A 26,808-nucleotide genomic window follows, 5' to 3' on the forward strand; every position below is an offset into this window, starting at 1 on the left:
CAGTTCATTCCAAAAAACAGGAGAGGATGGAAAACACCAGTTTTCAAGACTAAAATATTGTAAAATTAGACCGGGATTCATGTCCCGTTTGTGTCCCGTGTTTCACTTATATCTTTTAACTCCATCCACAGATTTTTTCCCAACCGTAACTTATGCCTACCATCCACTAGAAGACTAACCTGACTCCGCCAGATGGATTGCTTTGCATTTGCTCGGCATATCCATCTGGGAACTTTCCGTTGGAGAACTTTTGGGAAGGGGCGGAAATACTGGTTATCTGATTGGGTAAACCATTTGTCTATCACCTATGTTGGTGCAAGCAAGCAACATGTCGGTAAAGGATATTTGCCGTTTGTGTAACGAGAATTTAGGAATAAAAGGCACCCTTTCAGGTTCCCGGTCCATATTCCAAAAGAAGGATCCAAGAGAAAAAAGCATTAGCGAGCGGCTAACAGAATTAGGGCTACTGCTGTCTGAAAATACTGGTTAGCTGATTGGATAAACCATCTGTCTATCACCACCAAACCCGCCTCAAAACCAACGCTGATTGGCCCGTTCGTTTGGCGAACTGCTCCAAATTTTCTCTATCTCAAGATGCCAGACTGATCTGAGAGTGGAAAACTGGAGCTCGCGAGATCAGGACGGTCTCACGAGGCTACTAGAAGACTCTGAAAAGACTAAAGTGCGAAACCATCTCACATCTAAAGACAATCTGTCATAATGTCACTGAGGTTTTAGTCACAGACTAGAAGATTTTACTACCAAGACTTAAAACTCAGGATAATATCGAACACGTTTGATTTTGTCGAAACGTAAAGACAGGAAACAGACTGACTTAAGACAGCTGGGACTTAGTTTTATGACCACCTTACACCAAACGATTTAGACGCCGGGAGCGCGCCCCAACTCTAGCAAGACTCACGATTTCATTCCGATATTTGAAATTTGTCTGCGGCAGTGGAATCAATTGAAAAGTCGTTTGGCGTAAAAATGACGCCCAAGGGTTACCCATAGCGTTAAAAGTGACGCCAAGGGGTCCTGAGTACGCGTCAGTATTTGACCAGTTTAGATGTGAGAATGTGTTGGTCCAATAATATATGAAATATGAGGAGCAAATATTTATTCAGCACCATGCGTGGTTTTCAGTATCTAATGTTTTACCGCTTCTGTATTGCTAATATCAGCATTCATAATAATATAGTATATACAGTATTACCATTGCACTGTGTGTGAGTTAACAACCTTGTGTATCTGAAACCAATATGGCAGTGACGGTGACTAATTGAGAATTATCTCACATGGACCAAAGGCCAATGGCAGTGTCCTTCAGGGCAAGGCTGATAATGCTAAATACAATACGATGACAACATGTAGCTAAGCCTGCTGTTTCCTATTAGCCAGTAGATCAATTTTAGATGTTAAGCCTCAAGACCCCGGCGTGGCTTTGGCTGTGGCTGTCTATGATTCACGAGGCAGTGAGAAATGGTATTTCATGGGTAAACAAAAATAAGCCAGTGCAGATGGCATTATTTTTTTTCTTGCCCATCTCCAACCTGCTGTCATTGTTAAAATGGCTCGGCTTCTGCTGAAATGCTGCTCGTCATTTGTCACACTCTCTCCAAGGTCAGAGTCCAGGGGAGGGTAAGCTCACGGATCTTTAAATAGCCCGACTCCTCTCACAGGGGGCTTGTTGCATGGGCATGCACGTTTGTGCATGAAGACACGCGCCTGCACACTGAGCCGGTTAGGAATAAGCTTATTAGTGGGAGTTGATGAGGATGGCAGGGGTCTTAATCAAACATCTCAAAGGCAGCATTGGCATTTTAATTTTACATAATGTCTCATCATTCTCCCTCTCTCCCTATGTGAACATTAGAGGCATGCCAGCAAATGAGTGAGTGGGTGTGTTAAGAAGGGGGATGAGTAGGAAATATGCAACATTTTAACATTAGCGGAGACATTGGAGGCAAAAATATAATTTTTCAATTTCAATTTGGAGGTTTTGAGGCTATTTTGTCTTTTTTCAGGCTAGTTAAAAAAAATACACATGCAGGTGTTTCTTTGACTATCTCTTGTCTGTTTGTGTTTGTAGGTTGAATTAAATTCACTGAAAGATAGCATTAGATAATGCCTCATTTCATTTGCATATTTAAACAAAAATAATTGTCTTAAAGTTTAATGGTGATCTCTGTTAGTTAAAATGTTTTGCCATCATGATCAATAACTAAAATGCACCAACTACAAACCAAAATGTACCTATAATTTGTTACTTTCCACCTCTGGCTTTAAGGATATACATTTTGATATGCGCTAGATCGGGAGGTTGGTTCATGCTTCGTTCCAGTTGGGCGTACTGTAAGCACCAGGGGTCGCTAACTACACTTAGCCTACACCATGGAAACCATTTTATTTCTATGGCCTACACTGACATTGTGCTCTGACATTTAGACATATGCAATTAGGCAGTCACCGTGTATATGACATGGCAACCTAAGCACCTTGGCAAAGACTTTTGTCTTGTACCGCATATATTATGTAGACAGTATGCTGACAGCTCATAATTCCACACAGGTATACATTAATAGATGGCTTGGCATGTAACCAGTACAATAACTGTCTGTCAGACTCCTGCCGTGATATTGAATATGGTTAAGCGTGAAAACTTGTGATGCAAAAAAGAATTGTCTTGATGTAAGTTTACCAACTGGGGAAGTTTAATGGTGATCTGTGTTAGTTAAAATGTTTTACCCCATGCACTTGTAGTGTCTTGCAAAATGTATAGAATTGTACTATATCTTTAAAGGCTGTTTGTCAGTAGCACTTACATACACTAAACTATGCAGTTTTATTCCTGTCTATATTCTGGTTAAGGTTTTTACATCATTTAGAGCCTGATTTATGTAACATTTTATACCTAAAGACATGGGGGAAATGGTTTTTCTTGTATGCTGGTTGACAGTATTTTGTGATTTATGAAGTAATAAAAAGAGATATCCAAAATCCCTTCCGTAAAAAAATTTGATTCTAATATGTCAACAAAATGAAACAAGAATTTTAAACCTGTATCCAACGTTCAGATTTCTGTTCTAAAAAAATGTATGCAAATTCTGGCATATTTAATAAGAGTGCCTCATTAGAATATTTGAAAAAAACATGTAACATGTAGACACATACATGTAGAAAACCTGTAATACAAAAAAATCAGTATGTAATTAACTGGGAATGTTTAATGGTGATATCTGTTAGTTGAAATATGTTTCCTGTTCACCTGTAGTGTCTCCCCTTAAAATAACAGCAGTCTATGTATGTCTGTCACCCAGGTACAGGCATAATTTACTGTGTTCTAGCTTATTATTGAAGTCTCCTGCTGCTTTCAAGTGCAAGGGAAGCCAGCAACAAAAATTACACTCAGCAACAGCAGAAAGGACATTTAAAGCCTAACGTGCAGAGCTGTTCGAAAAACACACTGAACATCTGTGGTTTTTATGACATGCTGGTTTGTTGTCTCCATCTGAGTGGGCGATGGGTGGGACCCACAATACGCTTCCATCAAAAGTAATTAAAAAAAAAGTTACATTTTGTTATGGCACGACAGCATGCACATTCCAAAAAGCGCTGTTAGTCCATGTTCACACTTGACAAGAAAAAGTTGACTCGGGAGCTTTTATAGAAAAGCTGGCAGCTTTTTGGTTCGAAAAAGCAGCCGAGAGCATCTTTTGTTGCTATGACAACAGCTACTGCTACAGTATCCAGGCGTGCTATGTGGTGGAGAGATACAAAATGTCGAGAGAGGAAATTTGCTCTTGCGTTGGCGTTTGTAGTTGACGGGGAGGAGCATGTTGGTTCACAATGATGTTAGTGGGTGCACAACATTATATGGGGAAGGAAACAATATGGCGCTCACAATAATTTAGTCCAGGAGCTCCGGTTGGATGATGCACGGTTTGCGACATATTTTAAAGGTCCCATGGCATGAAAATTTCACTTTTATGAGGTTTTTTAACATTAATATGCGTTCCCCCAGCCTGCCTATGGTCCCCCAGTGGCTAGAAATGGTGATAGGTGTAAACCGAGCCCTGGGTATCCTGCTCTGTTTTTGAGAAAATGAAAGCTCAGATGGGCCGATCTGGAATCTTCTCCTTATGAGGTCATAAGGAGCAAGGTTACCTCCCCTTTCACTGCTTTGCCCGTCCAGAGAATTTGGCCCACCCATGAGAGAGAGAGATCACGGCAAATGAGCAAAGTGGCAGTTGGTCAAGGCCACAACCCCCTCTCCACATCCCCCCCCCCCACCCTCCTCCTCAATAGCTACAGACACAGAAATGGCACATCCTAAGGAAAGCTCATTGTGGGACTGGCTCTAGTGGCTGTAATTCTGCACCAAGGCTGAATTTTGGAAAAGAGACTTCAGATACAGTATTAGGGGACCACTAAGGTCTATATAAAAGAGACTTCAGATACAGTATTAGGGGACCACTAATGTCTATATAAAAGAGACTTCAGATACAGTATTAGGGGACCACTAAGGTCTATATAAAAGAGACTTCAGATACAGTATTAGGGGACCACTAATGTCTATATAAAAGAGACTTCAGATACAGTATTAGGGGACCACTAAGGTCTATATAAAAGAGACTTCAGATACAGTATTAGGGGACCACTAATGTCTATATAAAAGAGACTTCAGATACAGTATTAGGGGACCACTAAGGCCTATATAAAAGAGACTTCAGATACAGTATTAGGGGACCACTAAGGTCTATATAAAAGAGACTTCAGATACAGTATTAGGGGACCACTAAGGTCTATATAAAAGAGACTTCAGATACAGTATTAGGGGACCACTAAGGCCTATATAAAAGAGACTTCAGATACAGTATTAGGGGACCACTAAGGCCTATATAAAAGAGGCTTCAGATACAGTATTAGGGGACCACTAAGGCCTATATAAAAGAGACTTCAGATAGAGTATTAGGGGACCACTAAGGTCTATATAAAAGAGACTTCAGATACAGTATTAGGGGACCACTAAGGTCTATATAAAAGAGACTTCAGATACAGTATTAGGGGACCACTAAGGTCTATATAAAAGCATCCAAAGAGCACCATGTCATGGGACCTTTAAGACTAAACAAAAGTAAATTCGAAAACCTGCTGGAAATCGTTGCACCACTGATTGAAAAAATCACAGACAAAATTTAGGGAGACCATCAGAAAAATACGTCCCGTTGGCGTTTCAAAAAGCGCACAGAACGTTTTTATAAACACTGTTTACTCCATAGGATTAAGATGTAAAACAGACGCTGGTAGCTAAAACAAATACGGCAAGTTTGAACACTGGCTTAAGTCACTGCAAAAAAACAAACACAGGGAGTGAACCTTAACACAGTATCACAGTACAATGCCAAATGCAGACAGATCGTACACTACAATCAGTACAGCACAAACACTTTAAATATACCGTAACAATATTGTTACGTTTTCTGTGTTTTTGTCGGTGCCATCAAGCAGGAATCAGCGCCACATCTCTCCAGTTTTGCTTTCTTTCTCTGCTCTCATAATATTCTTCATGCGATAATGTGAGTCATTGTTGTTTTTTCATATGGAGTTGTTTTCTCTCGGTTTCGAGTAAGGCTGTTCTTGCTATTTTAAAGACAGATGAAGTGCTTATCGAAAATGGCCTCCGTTAGCACACAGCTGAGCCATACAATTGCCAAGGGACTGCTTAGCGGCAATCAGGGGAGTATTCTCTCTATCCTCTGCATTATACCACGAGTGCCCTCCAGGCATTGATTATTGAAAATGTTATGGAATAATCTCACCGCTGAAATTGTAGGCAAATAGCATGATTTTGAATTGTGCAAATAGCGCAAAGCTCCTAATAGCCACTCCACTGATTCTCCACATGAAGATCATTTGACTAGTCATGCCAATACCAGTCAGGAGCATGTCCTCTGAGTAACCCACCTGATGTCTTCGGGATATCACACCATCATCACTGTTCACTCGGCTCTGCCCCTGAAATACTTCCCTAACAACAAATGTGCCCCTTTATTTTCCCGTGGTCTTCTTGACCTGATGAATAATTGATTGTATTGATTGAGTGTGATGGCATTTGTTCCAGAGGGGTGAGGCAGAATTACAGTCAGAGTCAATTTAATTAAATGAGGCCACCAACCGTTGGCTTGGGTTGAATAAATACATAACAACTGATGGAAGTAAAATAAGAGGCACGTTTTTTTTTACGCATTCAGGCATTTTCTATTTCTTGTTGTTCTGTCAGGACACTGAGATTCAACAGAAATGGTTGTAAACCATCTGTGTTGGAGAGACGGTGTGGAGAAAACATGGATGGGGAAAAAAAAAAATTCTGGGAATCCACACAAGCGCTTCTGAAACGTCGACCTCCGTAATGGCATCGCTGTCCTCAGAACCAGCTGTCCTGTCAGCAGAACACCTCCTGAGGAGCTGACAGCAGCCTGTTCACCCAGCTGACTAATGTCAGAATTTCAATAGATAAAAAAGAAAAAAGGAAGGGCAGCAAGCAGTTTTTTATTTATTGATGGATTTATTTTATTTCACCAGCCGTAGCTGTAGCTCAACTGTGTACGCCCAGTGAAACAGGAAAGCTCATAGTGAAATTGACCATGATCAGTAACTAAAATGCACCAACTACAAACCAAAATGTACCTATAATTTGTTACTTTCCACCTCTGGCTTTAAGGATATACATTTTGATATGCGCTAGGTCAGGAGGTTGGTTCATGCTTCGTTCCAGTTGGGCGTACTGTAAGCACCAGGGGTCGCTAACTACACTTAGCCTACACCATGGAAACCATTTTATTTCTATGGCCTACACTGACATTGTGCTCTGACATTTAGACATATGCAATTAGGCAGTCACCGTGTATATGACATGGCATCCTAAGCACCTTGGCAAAGACTTTTGTCTTGTACCGCATATATTATGTAGACAGTATGCTGACAGCTCATAATTCCACACAGGTATACATTAAAAGATGGCTTGGCATGTAACCAGTACAATAACTGTCTGTCAGACTCCTGCTGTGATATTGAATATGGTTAAGCGTTATAAAAGAGACAGACAGCAGATTAAGGAATATGCCTTTTGCTTTCAGGCACAGAAATATAAAAGCACAGGCGTTCTTGTCCTTACTGCCCAGCCTGTCAGGAGTTTATTTATAACTGTGGTTGTCCCTTTGTAGCACGTACTTGCGTCACCAAGTAAATGAACCTATTTTGAAAATGAATGACATGATGACAGGAAAATCAAAGGAAACGATATCTAGTAGAGGAAACCTATTTGAGTTGGAGTGCATGACTCAGTTGTTGTGTTAGGCTGGTTGTTGTCAAATGTGTAGTAGAGATAACACCCATTATATTTCCTTTCTTCGGACATAATGATGTGCCTCATGAAAGCATTTTTAATGTAAGGTTCCTGAAACTCGTTAGCAAGTTTTAGGTTCATGATTTGGACTGAAACCAAGCTTACAATACATTTTGTAAAAGAGCTCATGAAGGCCTCCGTCTGCCCTCCATTCTAGATCTAGAGAGAAATGTATCTCCTCTGATGAGAGTCCAACAGTCGTGATAAAGGATTGTCTCATTCTTTCCATTAGGTATATTGGAGCCCTTCCTAATAATGGTTATGGAGGGACCAAAGAAATAAAATGGATAGAAAGGCCATTCCCATTCAAATCTACGTAGCAGAATCATGGATGTACAAAGCATAATACTGTAAGACCTGAGGCCTGTACTACGAAGCAAGATTTGGCGTTAACGAGGTAACTTCAGGTTCAACCCAGGGTTTTGTGTATCACGACGGTGGATCACCTGTTACCGGGTTCAATCGCCGTGGCAACTTGTGCTGAACACCTAACCTGCTCGGGAGCAGGTTAAGTTGGAGATTAGGGATCAACCGGTGTAAAAGCACCGCCTACTGACCAATCAATACTCGGTTGATAACGGCGTCACCGTTCTTAGAAGATCCGGAGTTCGGTGGGCAGGGGAGAGAGAGAGAGAGAGAGAGAGAGGGGTGCGCTCATAGAAGTTAAAACATTTAGAGACCGACAACCCCGTTAACATTCCCTGATGGAATGCTCTTGCAGGAATTACAAGAATTGTTGGGACTTTATAAATTATAGAGTGTGGGCTAGACCTACTCTATCTGTAAAGTGTCTCGAGATAACTCTTGTTATGATTTGATAATATAAATAAAATTGAATTGACTTGAATGGATGGGTATTTTTTATGAAAGATATTTCAGATATTTTTATTTACATATCAGCTATTTGTCGGCTTCTTGAGCCGTGTGTTGCCAACGCGCACATTGGTTTGAATTATGTTTTTATATATTTTTTATTTGCTCTCTCACGATCGCTTACCACTGCCAGGGTTGCAACTGAAATAAAAGGCTAAATCAATGACAATTTATGGAAAGCACCAGTGTAATTATGGTCAGATCTTGGTCCTGACTGATGGGGAAGTGATATTGATTATTGTTGTGATTTACGCATTTACAGCGTCAGCAATTTTTTTGCCAGCTTTCCTCCTCTTTTAGGAAGCAGCGACTTTATTGCATTTTGCCTGTAAAATCATGTCTGTGTTCTTCATATTTATGTAGAATTAGTTTGCTCTTCTTATGTAAAATATGCGACTCTGGATGTTTGCAATTGGTCGTGCTGTGTAAACACCGCCTCTTTTATGTGAACGCGCACGTCGCTGGATTGGGAAACCCTGATGGTTGACTGAACTAGTTGATAACCAGCGTCGTGACACAGCTTATGCGGGACCGCGTTGTTAGTGTTAGTGAAGCCAGATAACTGAAAGAAATCTACAGCATGTTGATCTTGCTTCGTAGTACAGGCCTCTGGATACAGCGTTTAAGGTGGAGCCCTTTTCATACTTATGAGAGTTGTTAAGTGGCGCATCTTGAAGCCATCATGGAACCAAAAAAATACCCAGATCTTCCGCTGTGCTTCAGCACTGTGCGGCCCATAGAGTAAGCCTACTAGAGAGCTCCGGTTTTAGCGCTCCATAACTTGAACAGAGATTAAATTATTTAAACGTGCGGCTCTTCTAGAATTTCCAAATGTTATTGGACCGAATTGTTAAAATTCGGATAGTGAATCGAGTCATTTCGCAGAGGTTGACATGCTCAAAAAACATGTATCCATCTTTTTTTGGGGCCATAGGGCATCACATGACGGGCCAGGAGTTGCCACTGTTTGGTTGCTATGTTTAATTTGCTTCAATGCCTGACGCACTTTCTGGGGTCCTAAGCAGAATGGTCAGAGCGGCAGCCATCAAGTCCCCATACGGACCAGAGTATGGTAGTGGACTGGTAGCTGGTAAGGTGTCAGTTTACCTCCTGGGCACTGCCAAGGTGCTCTTGAGCAAGGCACCGAACCCCCAACTGCTTGGGGTGCATGTCCATCGACAGCTGCAGCCCCCTCACTCTGACATCTCTCCATTGGTGCATGTAGAGGTACTGAGCATGTGTGTGTAATTCAGGCCTGTGTGTAATGTGTATAATAACAACAGAGTGAAAACATTGTCATTTCCCTTGCGGGATTAATAAAGTATAAATCATATTAATTATATTTTTATAGTTGCAGAAAGTCGATGAGGTGAAGCCAAACGAAAAAGCAGTGGAGTTGTAACGTAATGAGGCATAGAGAGCCAGCCGTATAATAATTTAAATTTAACAACCTTGTAATCCTTCATTCACTCAAAGCACATTGCTATCGCCAGATGATTGACAACTTTGTTTTGCTTGTTTTCTGTGACCGGTGTGGCTTGGGGGAATGGCGGCGTTAGCTAGCTAGCTAACTAGCCAGTTGTCCGCTGGTTGGCTAGCTGGTTCCTCCCTGCTTTAATGCTGCATTGGTTACAGGAAATGAGCCGAACAGTGGGCTGGGTCTAACGGACCGCTGACCCGCTGTCACTGGGTCCAACTGACCATCGTCCTCACAACTCGCTGCTCCCAGAGAACGTGTCCCGAGCTGCGTCGGCCCGCTGTCCTCGCAGCAAGCTGCAACACACTTTACGGCCCCACTAATGCGTGTAGTCACCATGACGACTAACAACAATCGCCATTTTGTTTTGTGCTAATCAAATGACCACGGCAAACAGCTCAATGGCCTTTCTGTCCATTTCATTTCTATGGGAGAGACTAATCGGAAATTCTCCTAGTGGTTCTATCATTTCTCATAATTGAGTTAATAAACTTAGGATGATGATTCAAACATGGCTAAATGGGATATTGGGGCTGAAAATGAGATGGAAGGAAAGTGAAACAGAGAGGGGGGAAGAATCTCATGCATGGAAGCACAAGGGCAATTTTGAGTTGCTGTCTGTTTTCAAGGACATGTCAGCTTTTTGTGGTATTAATGAAACGAGCAGTGGCCCAAGTCCTGATAATAGACCAGTTTTAGAGTCCGGGGGTGAGGGGGCTGTGGATAACGTTACACTGCATGCATGTACAGTAATATGCGTCTGCGAACATGGTAACAATAAAGTTCCATGTATTCTAATGCTGTGGTAAACTCATGTCCACCTGCTACTCAGCTACAAGAAACTTAGCAGAAAATAAGCCCTAAACAGCCAAAATTCAGTTAGATTTAGGTCGTGGTCTTCTGTCTGCTACTCTACGGCCTGTGGAAAAAAAACTGGATGTACTTCTTTGATAATTGGGTCATGAGTCAGTATGTGTGACATTTCTAGTCATGATGAAATGATTGGATGGAAAAGTGTGCCTCATTGCTATTAAACCACTGTGGCAAGTAGTTAGAAAATGGATTTCAGAGAAAGTCTGACACGGATGCAAAAGAAGCTTCTTTGTAAAAGTGGACCTCTAATTGGCAATCGTTTTTGTTTCTCCTCCCCTCCAGCGGATCAAGATATAGTAGTGTGTTGTTGGTTAGTGATCACTGTATTTCACCTGCAGGGCTTTGTGGGTAATTGAGGCCATGAGGAGCTGCGGTGAGAAGGAATTTATAGGGGGGAGGCTTAATTCATCTTATCAGACACAGCAGATGTGGTGGAAGACCCGCTAATACCAGGATTCAGAGATGGAGTTGCAGGCAAAAGCTTCACAAACTCTCCTGGATGGCTATTTCACTGCAGATAATATCCCACAGTGTGCTCTACAGTCACTCAGATTGATCAAACCAAAATCTTTCTGCAGCCAGTTTGACCGACAGAGCCCTGCATGGCTGAATGCAAATGTCTGCTGTATTCCTTATCTGCCAAACCTCTCTGTCTGAGGGTCAAACACGCACAACATCCAACTCAGCTGCAGAACGGGCGACCCCTTGGCCCCAGCAGAAGGTATGCGTTTTCCATGGGTCGGAAGGTGTGATTCAAAGGTAATGTTGGCCAAGCAAAGATTGAACCACGCAAATGTTTTACAGTTTCAGCACTGCAAAAGTGAGTTTCCCCTTTTCCAGCTTACAGTGGGGCTCCTGCAAAGCCCGTTCATTGCAAATCAGGAAGGGATTGGATCGAAAAGTCTCAATGTGGCCCATGTTAATAGGCACTAGTCTGGCATTGCCAGACCTTGGCTTCACCACAATTACAAAAGAGTAATTCAGGGATAGGAGAAAAAAACGCTCTGGGTTGTTTGCATTTCTATAAACCAATCACAATCGTCTTGGGCAGCGCTGAACTCCGGACGCATCCACGTTGGCTCTCCAAAATAGTCTCGGGAAAGAACTTGTTTAGGTCGAACATTTGCACCCCGCAAAAGAAAACCTCACATAAGATGGGTGTAATAAGGGAAAATAAACTAATAGGCAATGCAAACAGCACCCCAATATGTGATGATCATCACAATGGACCTGCATTTCCCTGAACAAATACAGCTTTTTATCAAACATTTAAGTTGGTAAACATCATGACTGTCAACCTCAAGCAATGTAAAAGAGACTAATGTGTAACCAAGCCTTTATTTCACTCTCTCCTCCATTTCTCTGTGCAGGACCTGGGTGGGGGGAACGTTCCTCAGAGGAACTGGAAAGGGATTGCCATCGCTCTGCTTGTCATCTTGGTGGTCTGCTCCCTAATCACCATGTCCGTCATCATCCTCACACCAGGTAACCCTCAGCCGTGATTGTGCTCTGCTGTCTAAGATCCTGTGATTTGCTCCTGTCCAGTGCCTGTTTTTGATGCCCCTTCCAAGACTCCCAAAAATGTTCAATAGTCATACAATGCAATGACATATCGTGAGAAAATAACTTTGTATGACATAGGTAGGATTTTTTTTTTTAGATGGGGTTGTACGAGGTACTTCTTCATAGTCAGTATATTAACTACAGTAAATGGCGGTCGGCACATCCCAGTTTGGAGAAGCAGCCGTGTACTGACACACGAGCTAAGCAATGTCCTGCTGTGGACGGAGGAAGCAGCCAAACGTATTTTAGTCACCTACAAAAGGACCACCTAAAAAACTTGACTGGTTTAAGAGTACACTATATTTAGAATATTTTCACCGCTTTGCCTTGCTTGTCAGACAGCCCTTTAAATGGGGAAATGAAGCCGTAATGTCACTCTCGACCGTGACCTACTGCATGACTATGGATATGTACCTCATACAACACAATTCATATGGTCCAAACTATCCCTTTAAGGCATTAAAGCATATCAAGACCCACAGAATTATCGCCCAACTCTGCAGTTCCCCTCGCCTCTACCAAGCTTTTTCTCCCCCTTTACCTTATTGTTTTGGTTTTAGGGCCAAATTCACTTCTTATCATATTGTTAAGCTTGTTCTGCTGATACCAAGTGAAAAAAAAATCAATAAATGCAGATTAATGTATTTTGCATTTGACTTCAACAAGAATCCACGATGCTTTAAGAGTCTAAACATGTTTAAAATTCTTGCTTTTTATAGACTTAAATTGTCGATGGATAAACAGATTATCCTTCACCCGAAGAAGGTGTCAGTTTGGTTCAGCTCTCCTCCAATTGGCTGCTGAGGATGAGATTAGTAGAATTTTGGAATATAACCATTATTATTGATCAACCCAGGAAACGAAGACTGGTGGGTTTTTTCCATCACCTATCTCCACTGCTCATGTCTGTTTTGTTTTTTATCAACAATGGATCAAAGGATTATGTGTTATGTGAAATGTATTGTTGGTACTGTGGAAATTCCAGAGAAATACGCAATTCCCCTCAATTTAACAAAGCATTTTAGCATCTTTCAGCTCATTGTTTTGGTTTTGGTCAGTCATACTCTTTGGTTATCCAGTCTTATCGCCCCATCAACCCTGTCTCCAGCTGTTTTCAGTGAAAGAAAATTTGATTATCCCATGCCACCTGACCAATACCAAACGGCACACTGACACAGTTAGCAACTACAGATAAAAGGAGAATGAATATTGGACTTAGATTTGGCAGGTTGCTAGAAACATGACCCCAAATGAATGCCAATGTTGCTCTGTTTGTGCAGGATGTGTACCTAGGCAACAGTTCCCTAGCATGTTAGCCACATCAACTTAAAAAAAGGGTAAAAAAGCCATCATATGTCAAATGTATGTGATTTGTTTTGGAGTTCTGGCCCCAAGTAGCTCCAAAAAAACCAAATAAATACAAAGCAAAAAAATAAATTTGATGCGACTTTAAAAATAGTATGTCCGTGTGCACGATACTGAGTAACACCAGTAACCACTGTTATGCAAGTGATACCCCCACTACTCAAAACAGTTTTGGGACCTGTGAGACACCCTCAGAACTCGAAACCTGGTGTTTTTCTATCACACAATAAATCGTTCTTACCATTTGACTACTTTCCGAATTATAAACTGTATGAATCCAAAGTGATGCTAGAAAAAAGCTCAATATTACACCAATGTAAAATGATGACAATGGACTGCCCATGCAGCCACACTCTCCCCTGGTGTATTCTACGGTTGGTTAGACTTTGATTGCCTCCATAAACAAACATGTTGTGTGGAGTTATCAAGGAAAGCCAATATGGCTGACATTCAAAATGACTTGGCCTTCCTATTCTGCTCACAATCAGCAGCTGTGCTATTCAAAAGGAGCATACACTTGGCCCGTTCTCTTTCTGCTAAAGGCATAATATTTCATAATTAAAAATGAAACGTATCCAGGGGCAACATTGGAGCAGCTTAAGGATTTTCCAGCCTGGTAATAATCACGTTAATGAACATATGGTATGCCATTCTATGAAAAAAAATGTTCTGTGTGCATCATTTTTAGTCCCATGGATTTCTCTGTGTATAAGAACCTTTATGTAAATCTGGATTAAAAAGGATATCTAACACATCTGTTTGCCAAGAAAATGTAAACAACCAGTTACCACTTTTCATTTTGGGCTTATTAAACATGAAAACATATTCTTACTCCCAACTTGTCAAATACTGAGGCTTGGTCAGGATCCCTTGGCGTCACTTTTTAACCCTCTGGGTATCCCTTTGGCATCATTTTTCCACGTGCTTCTCCAGGATCCCCTTGTCGTCACAGGACACAAACGGGACGTGAACCCTGGTCTACTGCAGGACGTTCAACCAAAACAAAAAGCTAAAAGGAAGTACAAGTACAATGCCCTGTATAAGTGCAGAGATGGGTGATGTTTCTCTTTGGGTTTGTCACTATAGGCCACCCCGTTCACATTATATACATATAGTCATTTAATTCAAGTTTGTTATTAAAATATTGATAAACTGAGCTTTAAGTCAAGCGGGTGAGTGTGAGGCAAGAAGGGAAAGGACCTAAATGCAGACAGGGGCGTCGGACTAGGGGGGGAAAAGGGGACTGAGTACCCAGAGCCCTCATGTGAGGAGGGCCCAAAAAGATGCTAGAATGAATAGCTGTGTATGCGGGGAGGGGCCCTTAGAGAATGCCTTTCTACAGGGCCCAGAATTTTGTGCTATGCCCCTGAATGCAGACAGCCGGGCACACAGGAAAAGTTCTGTGATATATTGGTAAGGTAAATATATACAAGCTTACAAGCAAAATGCAGAAGGTTTTAACAGAAGTATCAGATAATCCACAGGTAAACAGGAAAAAGGTGCAGGCAGGTATTGATTCAGGTTCAGGTACCAGGGTCCTGGTTTCAGGTTACTGGTGGGAAAATCTGAGGGCAGATGGATGGATGGATGGATGGCAGAGATCTAGGAATGGAGACAGAGAGCGAGGGACAGACTGAACAGAATAAAAACAACGGAGGCAGCCGTTAGGACAGTGACAAGGCTGTGACATTTTGGTGGTACAGGATGTCGCTGTTAGACTTAATTGGGGGGATGGACAGTTCAGTTTTAAGTGTTTTTGAGATTTATCTTATTTCCAAAAGTATTCAAATGAATACACTCCAACCATTGTTCATTAAGAAAAGAAAACAGGATTATCAAGGGTAAACACGTCCTGTGTAATTTAATGTAAACAAGGCTTACAAATCGAACAAATTGAAATAGGACCAGGTGTCGTCACGCTTTAGGGTTTGTGCCAAAGTTATGTCAGCTTATATTAGTTATAATTTAAAGAGAATTTTGAAAGACATGTAGTAGTATCCTAACCCCCCTAACCCCTTAACCCTATAAGAAAGGTTCCTGGGGCCGAAAGGTCGACCAACCGACTGACCAAATAAACCAAAATGCAGAGGTAAAAAGTGTGTGCGGGAATTTTTTATTTCTTGTTGAAATGGATCTTCGGGGAAATTAATTCCCTGCACCACAAAGGAGAAAAAGCAAGTGGTGCGTGTGTGTTCCTTTCTATTCAGGATCACCCGGTACAACATAAAAATGTGTTTTACGTTTTTATTTTCTGCACCACTTGTCTCGGTAACTAGACCTGCACTAGCCGTATTTTAAAAGCTTAGTCTCTGACACATGCACACACACAGTAATGTATCCTCAGGGTGCTTTTTAACCCCATTGTCATACATTTTAAGGGGTGACTTTGTGTTTTTGATGTCAGGTTTACCCATCTCATTGCCAGTGCTGGAAGTGAATCCCAATGTCAGCTATTGCTGGAGATTGATTTTTCAACCGTGTGCATGCTAGAAAGCAAATTGTCTTGCTCCATAGAAGACACTGGAGACAACATCATACCTACTGTGTGTGGTACCCAAAGTTTATATACAATGTTAGGCAACTTAGCAATTAATGGCTTGTTTTTGCAGCTGACAATCAAGCTGGAAGCAACACCAAACTGACTGTGGAGGATCTGTTCAGACCTGAGTTCCAGGTCCATGACCCGGAGGCCAAATGGATCAATGGTGAGTAATCCACGACCATTTACTGTACCTGCTGGAATTCAGAACCTTCATGTTGATTCCTTCAGCCATGGATGGAAATGAGTAGGGCGCTGAAATTGATAGATACTCATAGAACTGCGGACATATACATCAGCCATTGGCCCTAAGGAGATTTCTGGCATTTAAATCTGGTTCTTATGATGTTCATTGTTTTCCCACATCACAGATAAAGCTGTCATTGGCTGCCTGTTCAATGGAATCGGCACACATGTGGCATAGTCATTGTTACTGTTGGATTACACCATACCTTGAGTGACAGCCTGGTAAACTGACAACATTACCTATTCCCTTCTTCATGCTGCTGTACTTCAATTTATACAGAACACACCTCGACTCACACTTGACACGAATGCATCTGGATGAGTTCTGAGTGTGCTTTCCAAAAGCAAACAACAGAAGTGCTTTAGTTGAGCAGCAGAGGGATGGCATTTCTCTCTGCTGTCTCGCCTGCTTTTTAATTGAGGCTCACTAAAACGGCAAACAAACAGTTCAGTTTGGTTCAGTTCAGAGGCTGGCGTGTTTCACCCTAGCTTTACCTTGCATGTAGCTATGCAAATTTAGATGTTGGGATTTATTTTCCCTCGCCTTATTTACATTGTATTGATTCCTTATTTGCCAGAAGGGGATCATATGTTAAGCCTGGAAGGCTATGGCTGGAAATAAACCACATCAAGTGAAGTGCAAGAGAATCTGATTATGGTTTCCTGAGGGCAGGGAGAAGATAACGATACCTCGGAGGGAAAGGACGCAGAGGATTGTGGCGTTCCCCGCATTTCTCTTCGTCTGTCTCCTTTCCTGCAGATTAGTGTGCTTGTTTTGCTTTTGCTCTTCGTTGCCCATCGACTGCGTGAGTCTCCCTCCACGCCCGCGGGCAAGGGCAAGAGGCGAGGCCTCTCTGTCCTTCAATATTTCATTCCCGGGTGACATTTCTCCACTATCTTCGCAACTCCATCTCATTCCCTGAGCTGACCTCAGGCTAGACAGAGAGAGCAGCGATGCTGTGCGATGAGGCAGTCAGAAAAGTCAGCTTTATAGTGCAGTGTGTGGATGGATGGGGCAAAATAGACCCCAGACAAATAGGAGAAGATAACAGACAGACGGGCGAGAGGAAAGATTGATCACTAGGATTTGGAGAAAAAATGAGATTTTTTCCCCCCCTAAGTCAGAGGCTTTGGAGGTTTTGGCTTGGAAGTCTTTCATCTCTGTCTACATTAGAGATAATCTGAATGGGTATGTCATCTACTGTCACGTGCAAGTAGGATACAATAGCTTGTAGTTTATTGTATAACTTTGAAACACTTTTAACTTCTAATACGATGACTTTAGTTTCATTACCGAAGAAAATTAAGTAAAATAAAACTCCAGATGTCACACTGATCATTTATAATTCTTAACTATATTAGAGGTTGTTTGTTGTTTTTCATTGTGGAAAAATGTAACATTTTTCATTTGAGTAAATACCCAGTGCCGTTAGGTGTACTACAGGCCCCAGAGCAGGCTAGATACTAGTTATCACACACACACACACACACACACACACACACACACACACACACACACACACACACACACACACACACACACACACACACACACACACACACACTGGCTCAGTCACTCTTGAAAGATTTTGCCCATAAACATAGCTACTGTCTCGTCAAATAGAGAATTGACATTGGACAACATCAACATCCATTTTACCCAGAAATCATCATTTCATGTCTGTATATGACAAAATACCAAAGAAAATGTTTTTTTTTTTTTTAAAAAAAAGTTGGTGTTTATGTAATTTTTTTTTTTTTTATTGTTTTTTTAGTTAATAGTATAGTACATTATTTTTATATAAGACGTGTGGAAGACAAAGTTAAAGAGTCGGATCACTTCCTTGTTGCTGTAACACATAAGGTCAATTAATACCTCTTGGTTTGGTGTAATAAATTAATGTGACAATACTAAACGGCAACTACGTATTATTTTTTTTCCTTGGTCCACAAACAGTTGTGAAAGCAACCACACAACAATGATGAATATCCAACTACACTTGACTTGATTCTTCTCTCAGTTAAAGCCATAGTGCGTAGTTTCTGCTACACCCCCATGGGGAATTCTAAGTAATGACAACAAAACTGCCGGTGCGTCCACATGATGTTCAGTGGCCTCCACCCAGTTGCTTGTAACCAAGGAGGACACGGAGATGGACTCTTCAGAAGAGGTCATTATCTTCACTCGAGTTTCAGCGCGGGAAAGTCACCGGACGCCACAATCTTCTGAACATAGTCCTACTGAGAAATCCAGAGAGAGTTGTGTGGAGCTGATAGCCTTAATTAGCTTTGTAGCAACTCATTTGGCGATGGCTTGAATGCAACGGACGTTCATAAATATCAAAAAGTTGTGCACTAAATGAATGCCAATATAAAGTTACAGATGGGTGGGTCGCTACAGTCTGACAGGCCACTGTTCATTTTAAAATGCCTCACCTCTTCAACACGGTGGTGGTGATGATAATGAGGATGGCTATAACCCTCAACTACCTGCAGTCTGGACTGATGACTCAGCATTTGCTGATTTGACCTTGTGTCATTAAATCAATCACATCACCGTTGCTTTTAGATTATACTACTGGTATTCTACAGTCTTGATTTTTTTATTTTAAATATCATTTGATACAAATCTGCATATTTGCTATCATTCTGAAAGTGATCAATTTACGGCATGTCACTGGTCTGCAGTGTGATGTGTGTATGGCTGTTATTGATCTTAAATCTGTGGGCAGGCATTTGATTTCTGTGAGCGGGCCCAATGTAAACATAATAGGTGGCGCCAGCACGTCAGTGAATTGATCAGGCTAATTATACAATTATAAGCATGTCCTCCCTATCTATATGTATATGGGCCCTATTTTAACGATCTGAAACGCAAATGTGAAACGCCAAACGCAAGTAGCTTTGTGGGCGGATCTCTGGCGCTGTTGCTATTATACCGGCGGGATAAATGACTCTTGCGCCCGACGCAAATCTTAAATGGGTTGGTCTGAAGTAGCTAGGTGTGGTTTGGGCGTAACGTGAAAATAACCAATCAGAGCGTCATCTCACATTCCCTTTAAGAGCAGGCGTATTGTTCCGTGGCGGATTGCTATTATGACGGCGGATTTGCCTGGCGCACGCCAAAGTAACAAAGTCTTGACCGGGTGACGATGTTGCTGCGGCCTCTCGGGCGCATCTCCTCAAGTCTGGAGAGGAATGCTGCAGCCATGGAGCGTGGGCCTCCAAACGCACCACCTGCTCCTGTTGTGCCCCTTCCTCCTCCCCCCACTCCATCTCCGTCCACCCGCTCCACCAGGAGCACATCGCTCATTACTCCCGGACCAGATCCCGCCGTAGTTCAACATCACGTCTCCTTAAGTCCTCTAATATTTCCTCATTTATGTCATCAACACATCCATGATTCATGGAAATGTGTAAAACACAACAAGCCACAAAGAATGCTGCGACTTTTTGAGGATTGTACTGTAAAGTGCCTCCTGATCTATCCAAACACCTGAAGCGCATTTTCAGTAATATTTTCCTTTGTAATTATGTATGGTTTGCAAAAATGGGAACTGCTGCATCCATTTAGATGAGAGAAGTGTATGCGCGTTGTGCACACGCTACATTATGGCCAAGCATGCGCCCCTAAAATAGCATCTGAATAACGCGCCACTGACTTTAGACTAGCGCCACTGACTTTAGACCAGGTTTTTCCTGGTCAGTGGCGGAATTGTTTTCTGAAACTGCAGAATAGCACAAAGTAACGTTTGCGCCGGAACACGCCTCCTCTTTTCGCTGAACCGCCCCCAGGAGCGCAAATACATTCCCTAATTTACCGACGTGCGTCTGTGGAGGGAAAAGTCCGCTGTGCGTCGGGTGCAAAATAGGAATGATACATGCGTCGGTGTACAAAGGCAATTGCGCTGAGTGCAAGATAGGGCCCTATGTGTGTCACGCAAAGTCATATGCTGTACTCCATTTCCTGGGCTGAATTTTCACTGATCTGAAGTCCTCGACAGATATTATTTTTAGCAGGTGTATCGAAATGCAGCTTTTTCTCTAGTGCGCTTTTTAATTTTGAACTTGGTAATTGAACATGTGTTTTGAAAAGTTGTCCATTAAAAGCAGAACATTGTAATGTCTTAAATATCAGTGGTGTAGCCTACCAGTTCAGTCGATTCTTAATATCTAGTAGATCGGTTTTTCAATTATTCCTTATTTTTCAGTTTAGTTCACGTTGCTGTTTGAAGCTTAGCGTTCCAACCATCTGAAAGGAGATTCCAAAAAGTGACACAAACTGCAGAGTGTAGCCTCAAAAACAGAATGAAAAAATGTGGTGCATGACATAGCTTACACATACGTTGTTCTTTAGAATTGTACAGTCTATAAATGCCAGTTGTGAACCAGGTTTAAGAAAACACATTTCAAGATATGAGTTCTGACTTTGTGCACATCTATGCAGCTGTGCATGTACCTCCCTACCTATAAATAGTCAGTACTACATTTATTCTCTGAAAATCCATTATTGAGCCCTAGGCTGTAAAAACTATTTGCATCGGTACAAATGACCACTCCACTTTACCCAATTACTAGTCAGCTGCATGGCCTGTCAATTATCTTTGTTCACTGCAATCACATTTGTCTTTTTTTTATGACCTGAGAAGCAGGCTAGTTGCTGACGGATTAATAAATCCCCGCTGGACTGTTTGGGTGTGTAATTTAAACGAGCAGCTCGCAGCAATAAACACATGTAATTATGTGAAATGAAAGTGCTGCTGAAAAGCTCTACTACTTCGATTAAGTGTGCATCAGTGTGAGAGATGCCGTGTCCTGTAATAGATTGAACTAGCATGCTGCTGTATCTCCATCACACATTATTGCAGCCAATGACTCTCTTAATGAAATGCGCTCTGTTTTTGCTGATAAGTGTAAACTGATCTACAACAGTGCTGTAGTACTCGAGTCTGGACTCGAGACGTTCCTCTATTCTATTCTATTGTGGTATTTGCACTCAGACTTGTCTCTGACTTCTTTTGGTCTCGCCAAATCAAGTTGGTCTCGTTTTCTAAAGTAACTTCCTCCTTCAAAACAAAACCACTGATAAAGCGCACTTGTTCATAAAAAGGGTATTGGTTTCTGTCATCAGGTATCAGTCATTTTCATTTTGGCCACAGACACAATGTCAGCGAGCACTTTGTGCTATGGATTCTTCAGGACAAGTGATAAATTCAAGGATGGGAACATGTCAATTTTCTTTCGTCACACCTGTGCTGCTGTTATTTCTTACATTTTCCATTGGCAGTCCAGAATATTATTGTTGCACCATGATTAAAAACAACATCTCAACATCTAAAATGTATAGTTGCACATCAGCTTTCAAGTAAAATTGCTCTTCTTAAAGTAAATAATATGGCCTAATTTGATCTTACAGCGTTGTTACTCTGCACTTGCTTTGTGATCATTACAAATCATGCAAAATGATAGTCTTAAAATAGAAGATCAGCTGTCTCTGCATCTTATAAAATATGAACAGGTAGGTACATGGTCTGGAAGAGGTTCTTTTTTCTCTCTCTCTTGGTCTTGACTGTCTCTCATTTGGACTAAGTCTTGACTTGGACTCAAACTAGTCCTGGTCTTGGACTTGTCTTGAAAAATGGGGTCGTGACTACAGCACTGATGTACAGTTTGTACCTGTGCTCTTTCCAAGCTAAGCTGTTGGCTATTCTTCCCTAGCAACAGTATGTTAGAAATATCTATCTGACACTACCACCGAATAAATCAGGATTCATATATGTATTTATATATGTATATGTTCTGAGGCCAGTTCTCCTAATACGTGGCTGCTATGCAAGCTATACCATTTCCAGGTGAAATGTCTGTAGTGCAACTAAGTGGATAATGGCACTTAGAGGCGTACATGCAGTAATGCGGGGAGACATCTGCCGAAGGAGAGTCATATCTTTGGTCGAGTGTGTGCCTACTTGATGATGATGAATGCTTTCCTGCTCTGGCCTATTTACTGACATTAGCCGACTAATTCTGGTTCAACTAATGGAGAATCCAACACGGCCTCTGCTTCACTGCCACACGTATGGAGTGCAACATCCCTGCTCATACTCCATGCAATGTCTGAATACATGTCTAGTACTTTAACAAAGCCTGTTCCATGGAAACCGTTTAAATGTTTAAAACATCAAAATACATTTTTCATTTTGATTTATTTCAGTTTTCTTCAATCTTTGGGGGAGTATGGGAATTTGAGAATATAACTTAAGTTATGCTTAACCAAGGGCTTAGGTTGGGTTTCAGAAGTAAGGGGTACAGTGACGTACGTTTGGTGTTCCTCAACAAGGCACAAAATACAGTGTGAATGCTTTTTCTTTACATAGGCCTACACAACACATTATGATGCAATAATGGATACCGTAGTTTGATTAAAGAGGGGCTTAGACTGAGTTCTACATCTCTTACCACAAGTCGCAAAATAAAACAAAAATAAGCAAAAGACAGCGTAAAGACCAAAAATCAATGCATGGCTAAGGAACACTCGTTTGCTCCATTATATTTAACTGTGGCATCTGTGTATTAGAATAATTAAATTACACATTGCTAAAATGATTATTCATTCGTTGACTGAATGCCAAGATGCCAAACATGACCTAGGTCAATGCTCTTAATACAGTCCTTCCAGAAAAACGCGATTATGCGATCACATGATTCAATGCATAATCAGCCAAAGTCCGCATATTCATGCAGGGGCCGCATTTTTTCAAATATGCCGCACTTTCGCTGCATAAATTGCCGATTTCCGCGCAAAATATGCGGTGCTTGCATGATTTCATAATCCCCGCATTTTCGTTGCAAAAAAGTCACATATATCTTAGCAGAAAGTTGAAAAAATGTTGCGTTTACTTCACACAAGAGCAGCCATTTTCCCCTGTTGCCATGGGAACGTTATGAAGTGACGTAATTACGCGACGTGAACATCATCGAAAAGCAGGTGTTGGAGGTTGATACTTTGAGTCTCTTAAGTTGGTATCCAATAAGAAAGCTATCTTAATATCTGATGTGCTCCTGCTGTCTATATTATTAACGATTTTTGAAAGTCTGTCTCTTTTGTATCTTTTATTTCCCTCTGTTTAGACTATTACTTTTATTTTTACTTTAATATTATATTATTTGTATATATTTTTGTATCTTATTTGTTTACTTATTTCAATGACTGAATATCTGTAAACTATTTTTGGAAATTAAGTTTAAAAAAAGCAGGGTGTTGGGGGAATCACTTTTTTTTCTCTTTTTCATCAAACAAGTACCCGCAATTTCATCGCATAAAATTGCATAAATATCCCGCATATTCCATCGCATTTTTTAAGAAAATGTGCCACATAATCAAGGATTTTTGCCCGCAACAATCACAAAAAAACTCTGCGTTTTTCTGGAAGGACTGAGTAATAATGAGAATGTTCTACTTCTCTGTGACATATGTGATGGTGAGGTGAATATATTTGGGGGGCGTTGGGCTGTTGGACGGACAAAAATAAGGAACTGTATCACGGAAATTGTGAGGGACATGTATCACTCTTCATGATTACGTACATGATTATTCGATTCATTGAGAAAGTAATTGGCAGATTAATCGATAATGAAAATTGTGAATTGCTGCTCTAAAACTTTGGGATTTCCTTAAAACCATGCAAAGGAGGAGGAGTCCCTACCAGCTCCACCACTCTCATAGCAACGCATTCTCTCGAATTCTCAATGAATTCCAGCGGCCGTCGCAATTGATTTTAGCCAACAAAAGTTGACTGTCATGCGGCGACGGCGAAGTTTAGACACAAAAATGACTTCGCAAAAATGACTAGTTAAGAATAGAAAAAAAGATTGTGGTTTGTGTCAAAACACCAGTCGCCTTAAGTAGAACTCCCAGGACAAGTCTTGTTTTCTCCTTAACTTCTTCTGGGACATGGACCCCCCCTTTCACGTTCTTATACCGCAGCAGTCAATGTGGTGCACACAGTAAATAATACATGGAATACATACGCATTACAGTGCATTACTTTTACGAATGGTTCATGAGAACAGCCTGCACAGGGTTGGGGGCCCCTTTATGTTGCTTGACAGGTAAAACCCAGGGCATAACAAATCCAACAAGACAGCTTTTGCAGTGAGTAAATGGTAATAACTAAAGGCAATGTAGATACATATATCAACATTTTTTATAAACTCTGACCTATTCTCATTAGGACAGTGGCCGCTTAAGAGTAAGATCTTAGCGGGTATATCAAATTGAAACTATATGTAACTATATGTGTGGAAGGCCAAAAATAGTTTTTTCTGGGTAATATGAGAGGGAATTACAACTTAAATGGCCTTTTGAACGTAACTGTGCGGGTCTGCTGCAACACAGGACATTAATAGCAGTCTCTCTCATGCTCGTTCATATCGGCACTAGAGACACAGCACATAACGTCGAGATGATCTTTGCCACCAATGTTCCCCTCGGGTAAGCCACTTATCTTGGAACTGACACAGCCCATTCCTCTCACTGCGGGGCACTATTTGGTGAATCATTGGTTTCCTTTCACAACTTTTATTCTGAATCAAGAATCAAGAATTTGGCATGCGCTGTGAAGCTCTCAGCCAGACTGCCAATGAATGGGCTGTGACCCAAGCCGCAGTTTGGTGAGGTGTGGATGCACTGAAACTGCAGTTGTATGCTTGTGGGTATCTCACGGGTGTGTGGGCTTAAGATAGCGTGCACATTTTCCTAATATGTGTAAAGCCTGCAGTAATCACATGTCAATGCCAGATCACGATTTGATTTCAAATAGATGCTTGTTTGCCAGCAGACTTGTTCTCTTCAGTGCATAACTAATCACTCTGACACTCAGCTCAGTAGGTCTTCTCGCGTTGAGGCATCAACCCACCTTGATTTACTTTCATTTTCCTAATTAGCTACATGATCGCGCCAATTAATCTCTATTCCCCTGCCACACAGCGTGGTGGAAAAAAGGAATGAAAGATCAGCCATGTTGCTGTCATCTGCCAATGATCTGCAAAGTGCTTTGCAACAAATGGATCGGTAGCAGGGAAACAGTTACTTGAAAAAAGTGAATCACATTCTTTTTAGACTGCTTTTCAACTCGCATGCCTTTGCAGCATCATGCTTGGGGTTAATTAGGAATTGCATGCTCTGGTTCCTCCCATTAATTAACATTAGACACTTCCCAAGCTGTGCTGGGAACTGCTGCTAAAGCATCAGTGCATGGGAAGACTGTGTGTGTGTGTGTGTGTGTGTGTGTGTGTGTGTGTGTGTGTGTGTGTGTGTGTGTGTGTGTGTGTGTGTGTGTGTGTGTGTGTGTGTGTGTGTGTGTGTGTTGGTCTCTGCTGACATGCAAATGTGTGTAGCATAGCACATACACACGACTGTTAGAGCGTGAAGGTTGTTAATGGCGGCTTGGCAGCTCCAGAGCTGAAAGCAGCCAGACAGCTGCGGATACACGGACAGATCAACGGTTAAATGGAACTCGTCTTTCGGTTCCTCTTCCCATAGACTAAATATTCCGCTTGGGAAAGCTTCCTCATTTGCTCAGCCCTCTGTTTAGCCTTACCAACGCATTCCCCATGAACTGGTTCGTATGACATGATACAAAAACCACACACCAATTCGTATGATGTCCTACAAAGTGATGGTCCAATGACCAATTGATGGTCCAATGACTGAGTCGGCTAAAGAGCACAGTGAGCTGCCGCTCGTTTTAGAGGCCATTACTAGTTCAGTGTAGCAGACAAAAGGTGACTTTGTTCCGGGTACAAGGCACCGCAAGGTGACGGTCCTTTCAGGGGCCGTGGCAGATGAGTTTAGCTGACAAAAAGTGAGCACCGTGCGGCGACGACAGTTGAGTTTAGACACCAAAACGCCTTCTAAAGATTAGAAAAAAGATTGTGGTTTGGATTAAAAACACTCCTGGGACACAAACACGCATTTACTGTGTTTCCTCCCTACACGGACCACAGCGTTCTTATACAGCAGCAGTCACTGTGGTGCATAGAGTAATAAGTTGAATACATACGTATTACTTTTCGTAGCTATATGTACAAATGGTTCGCGAGAACAGCCTGACCTTACATATGTCACACCGTTCTCCATCTTCCAATAAGCTACATGTTGAAAATCCTATTTTCGAGGCTCCTGACGTGCCCATTAGCACTGCTAGGAGCAGTGAGGGACACTGATTAAAAAGGGAGAGATTGTTCTCCCTGTGCCCTTTCTTACTGTTTGTGATTTTCAGTTTCAGTTCTGTTCGTGATGTTTATGCTGGGAAAAAACAGGGGTTGATGCATATACTGTAAGTGAAGCCAAAACATCTGGATCTCCCCCTGGTGGCTGGCTGCAGTGTAGGTCATAAACCCCCCTCCATTTTAGTAGATGGGACATGTTCCCAAAAAAAAAAAATCAAAGCACATGTCAAATGC

The 26,808-nt window shown here is 41.6% G+C and overlaps 1 protein-coding gene across 2 annotated transcripts in view; it reads left to right on the plus strand.

Annotated features, from left to right (window-relative positions):
* Positions 1 to 26,808, plus strand: part of LOC120570277 (inactive dipeptidyl peptidase 10-like) — a 241,615-nt gene that overhangs the window by 123,238 nt on the left and 91,569 nt on the right. For both annotated transcript variants that reach the window (XM_039818541.1, XM_039818540.1), the window contains exons 2-3: positions 12,002 to 12,116; positions 16,169 to 16,264. In XM_039818541.1, the coding sequence (XP_039674475.1) occupies positions 12,002 to 12,116; positions 16,169 to 16,264 (211 nt within the window). The remainder of the gene's footprint in view (positions 1 to 12,001; positions 12,117 to 16,168; positions 16,265 to 26,808) is intronic.

Source organism: Perca fluviatilis, chromosome 12 (assembly GCF_010015445.1).
Source record: "Perca fluviatilis chromosome 12, GENO_Pfluv_1.0, whole genome shotgun sequence".
NCBI classification, from domain to species: domain Eukaryota; kingdom Metazoa; phylum Chordata; class Actinopteri; order Perciformes; family Percidae; genus Perca; species Perca fluviatilis.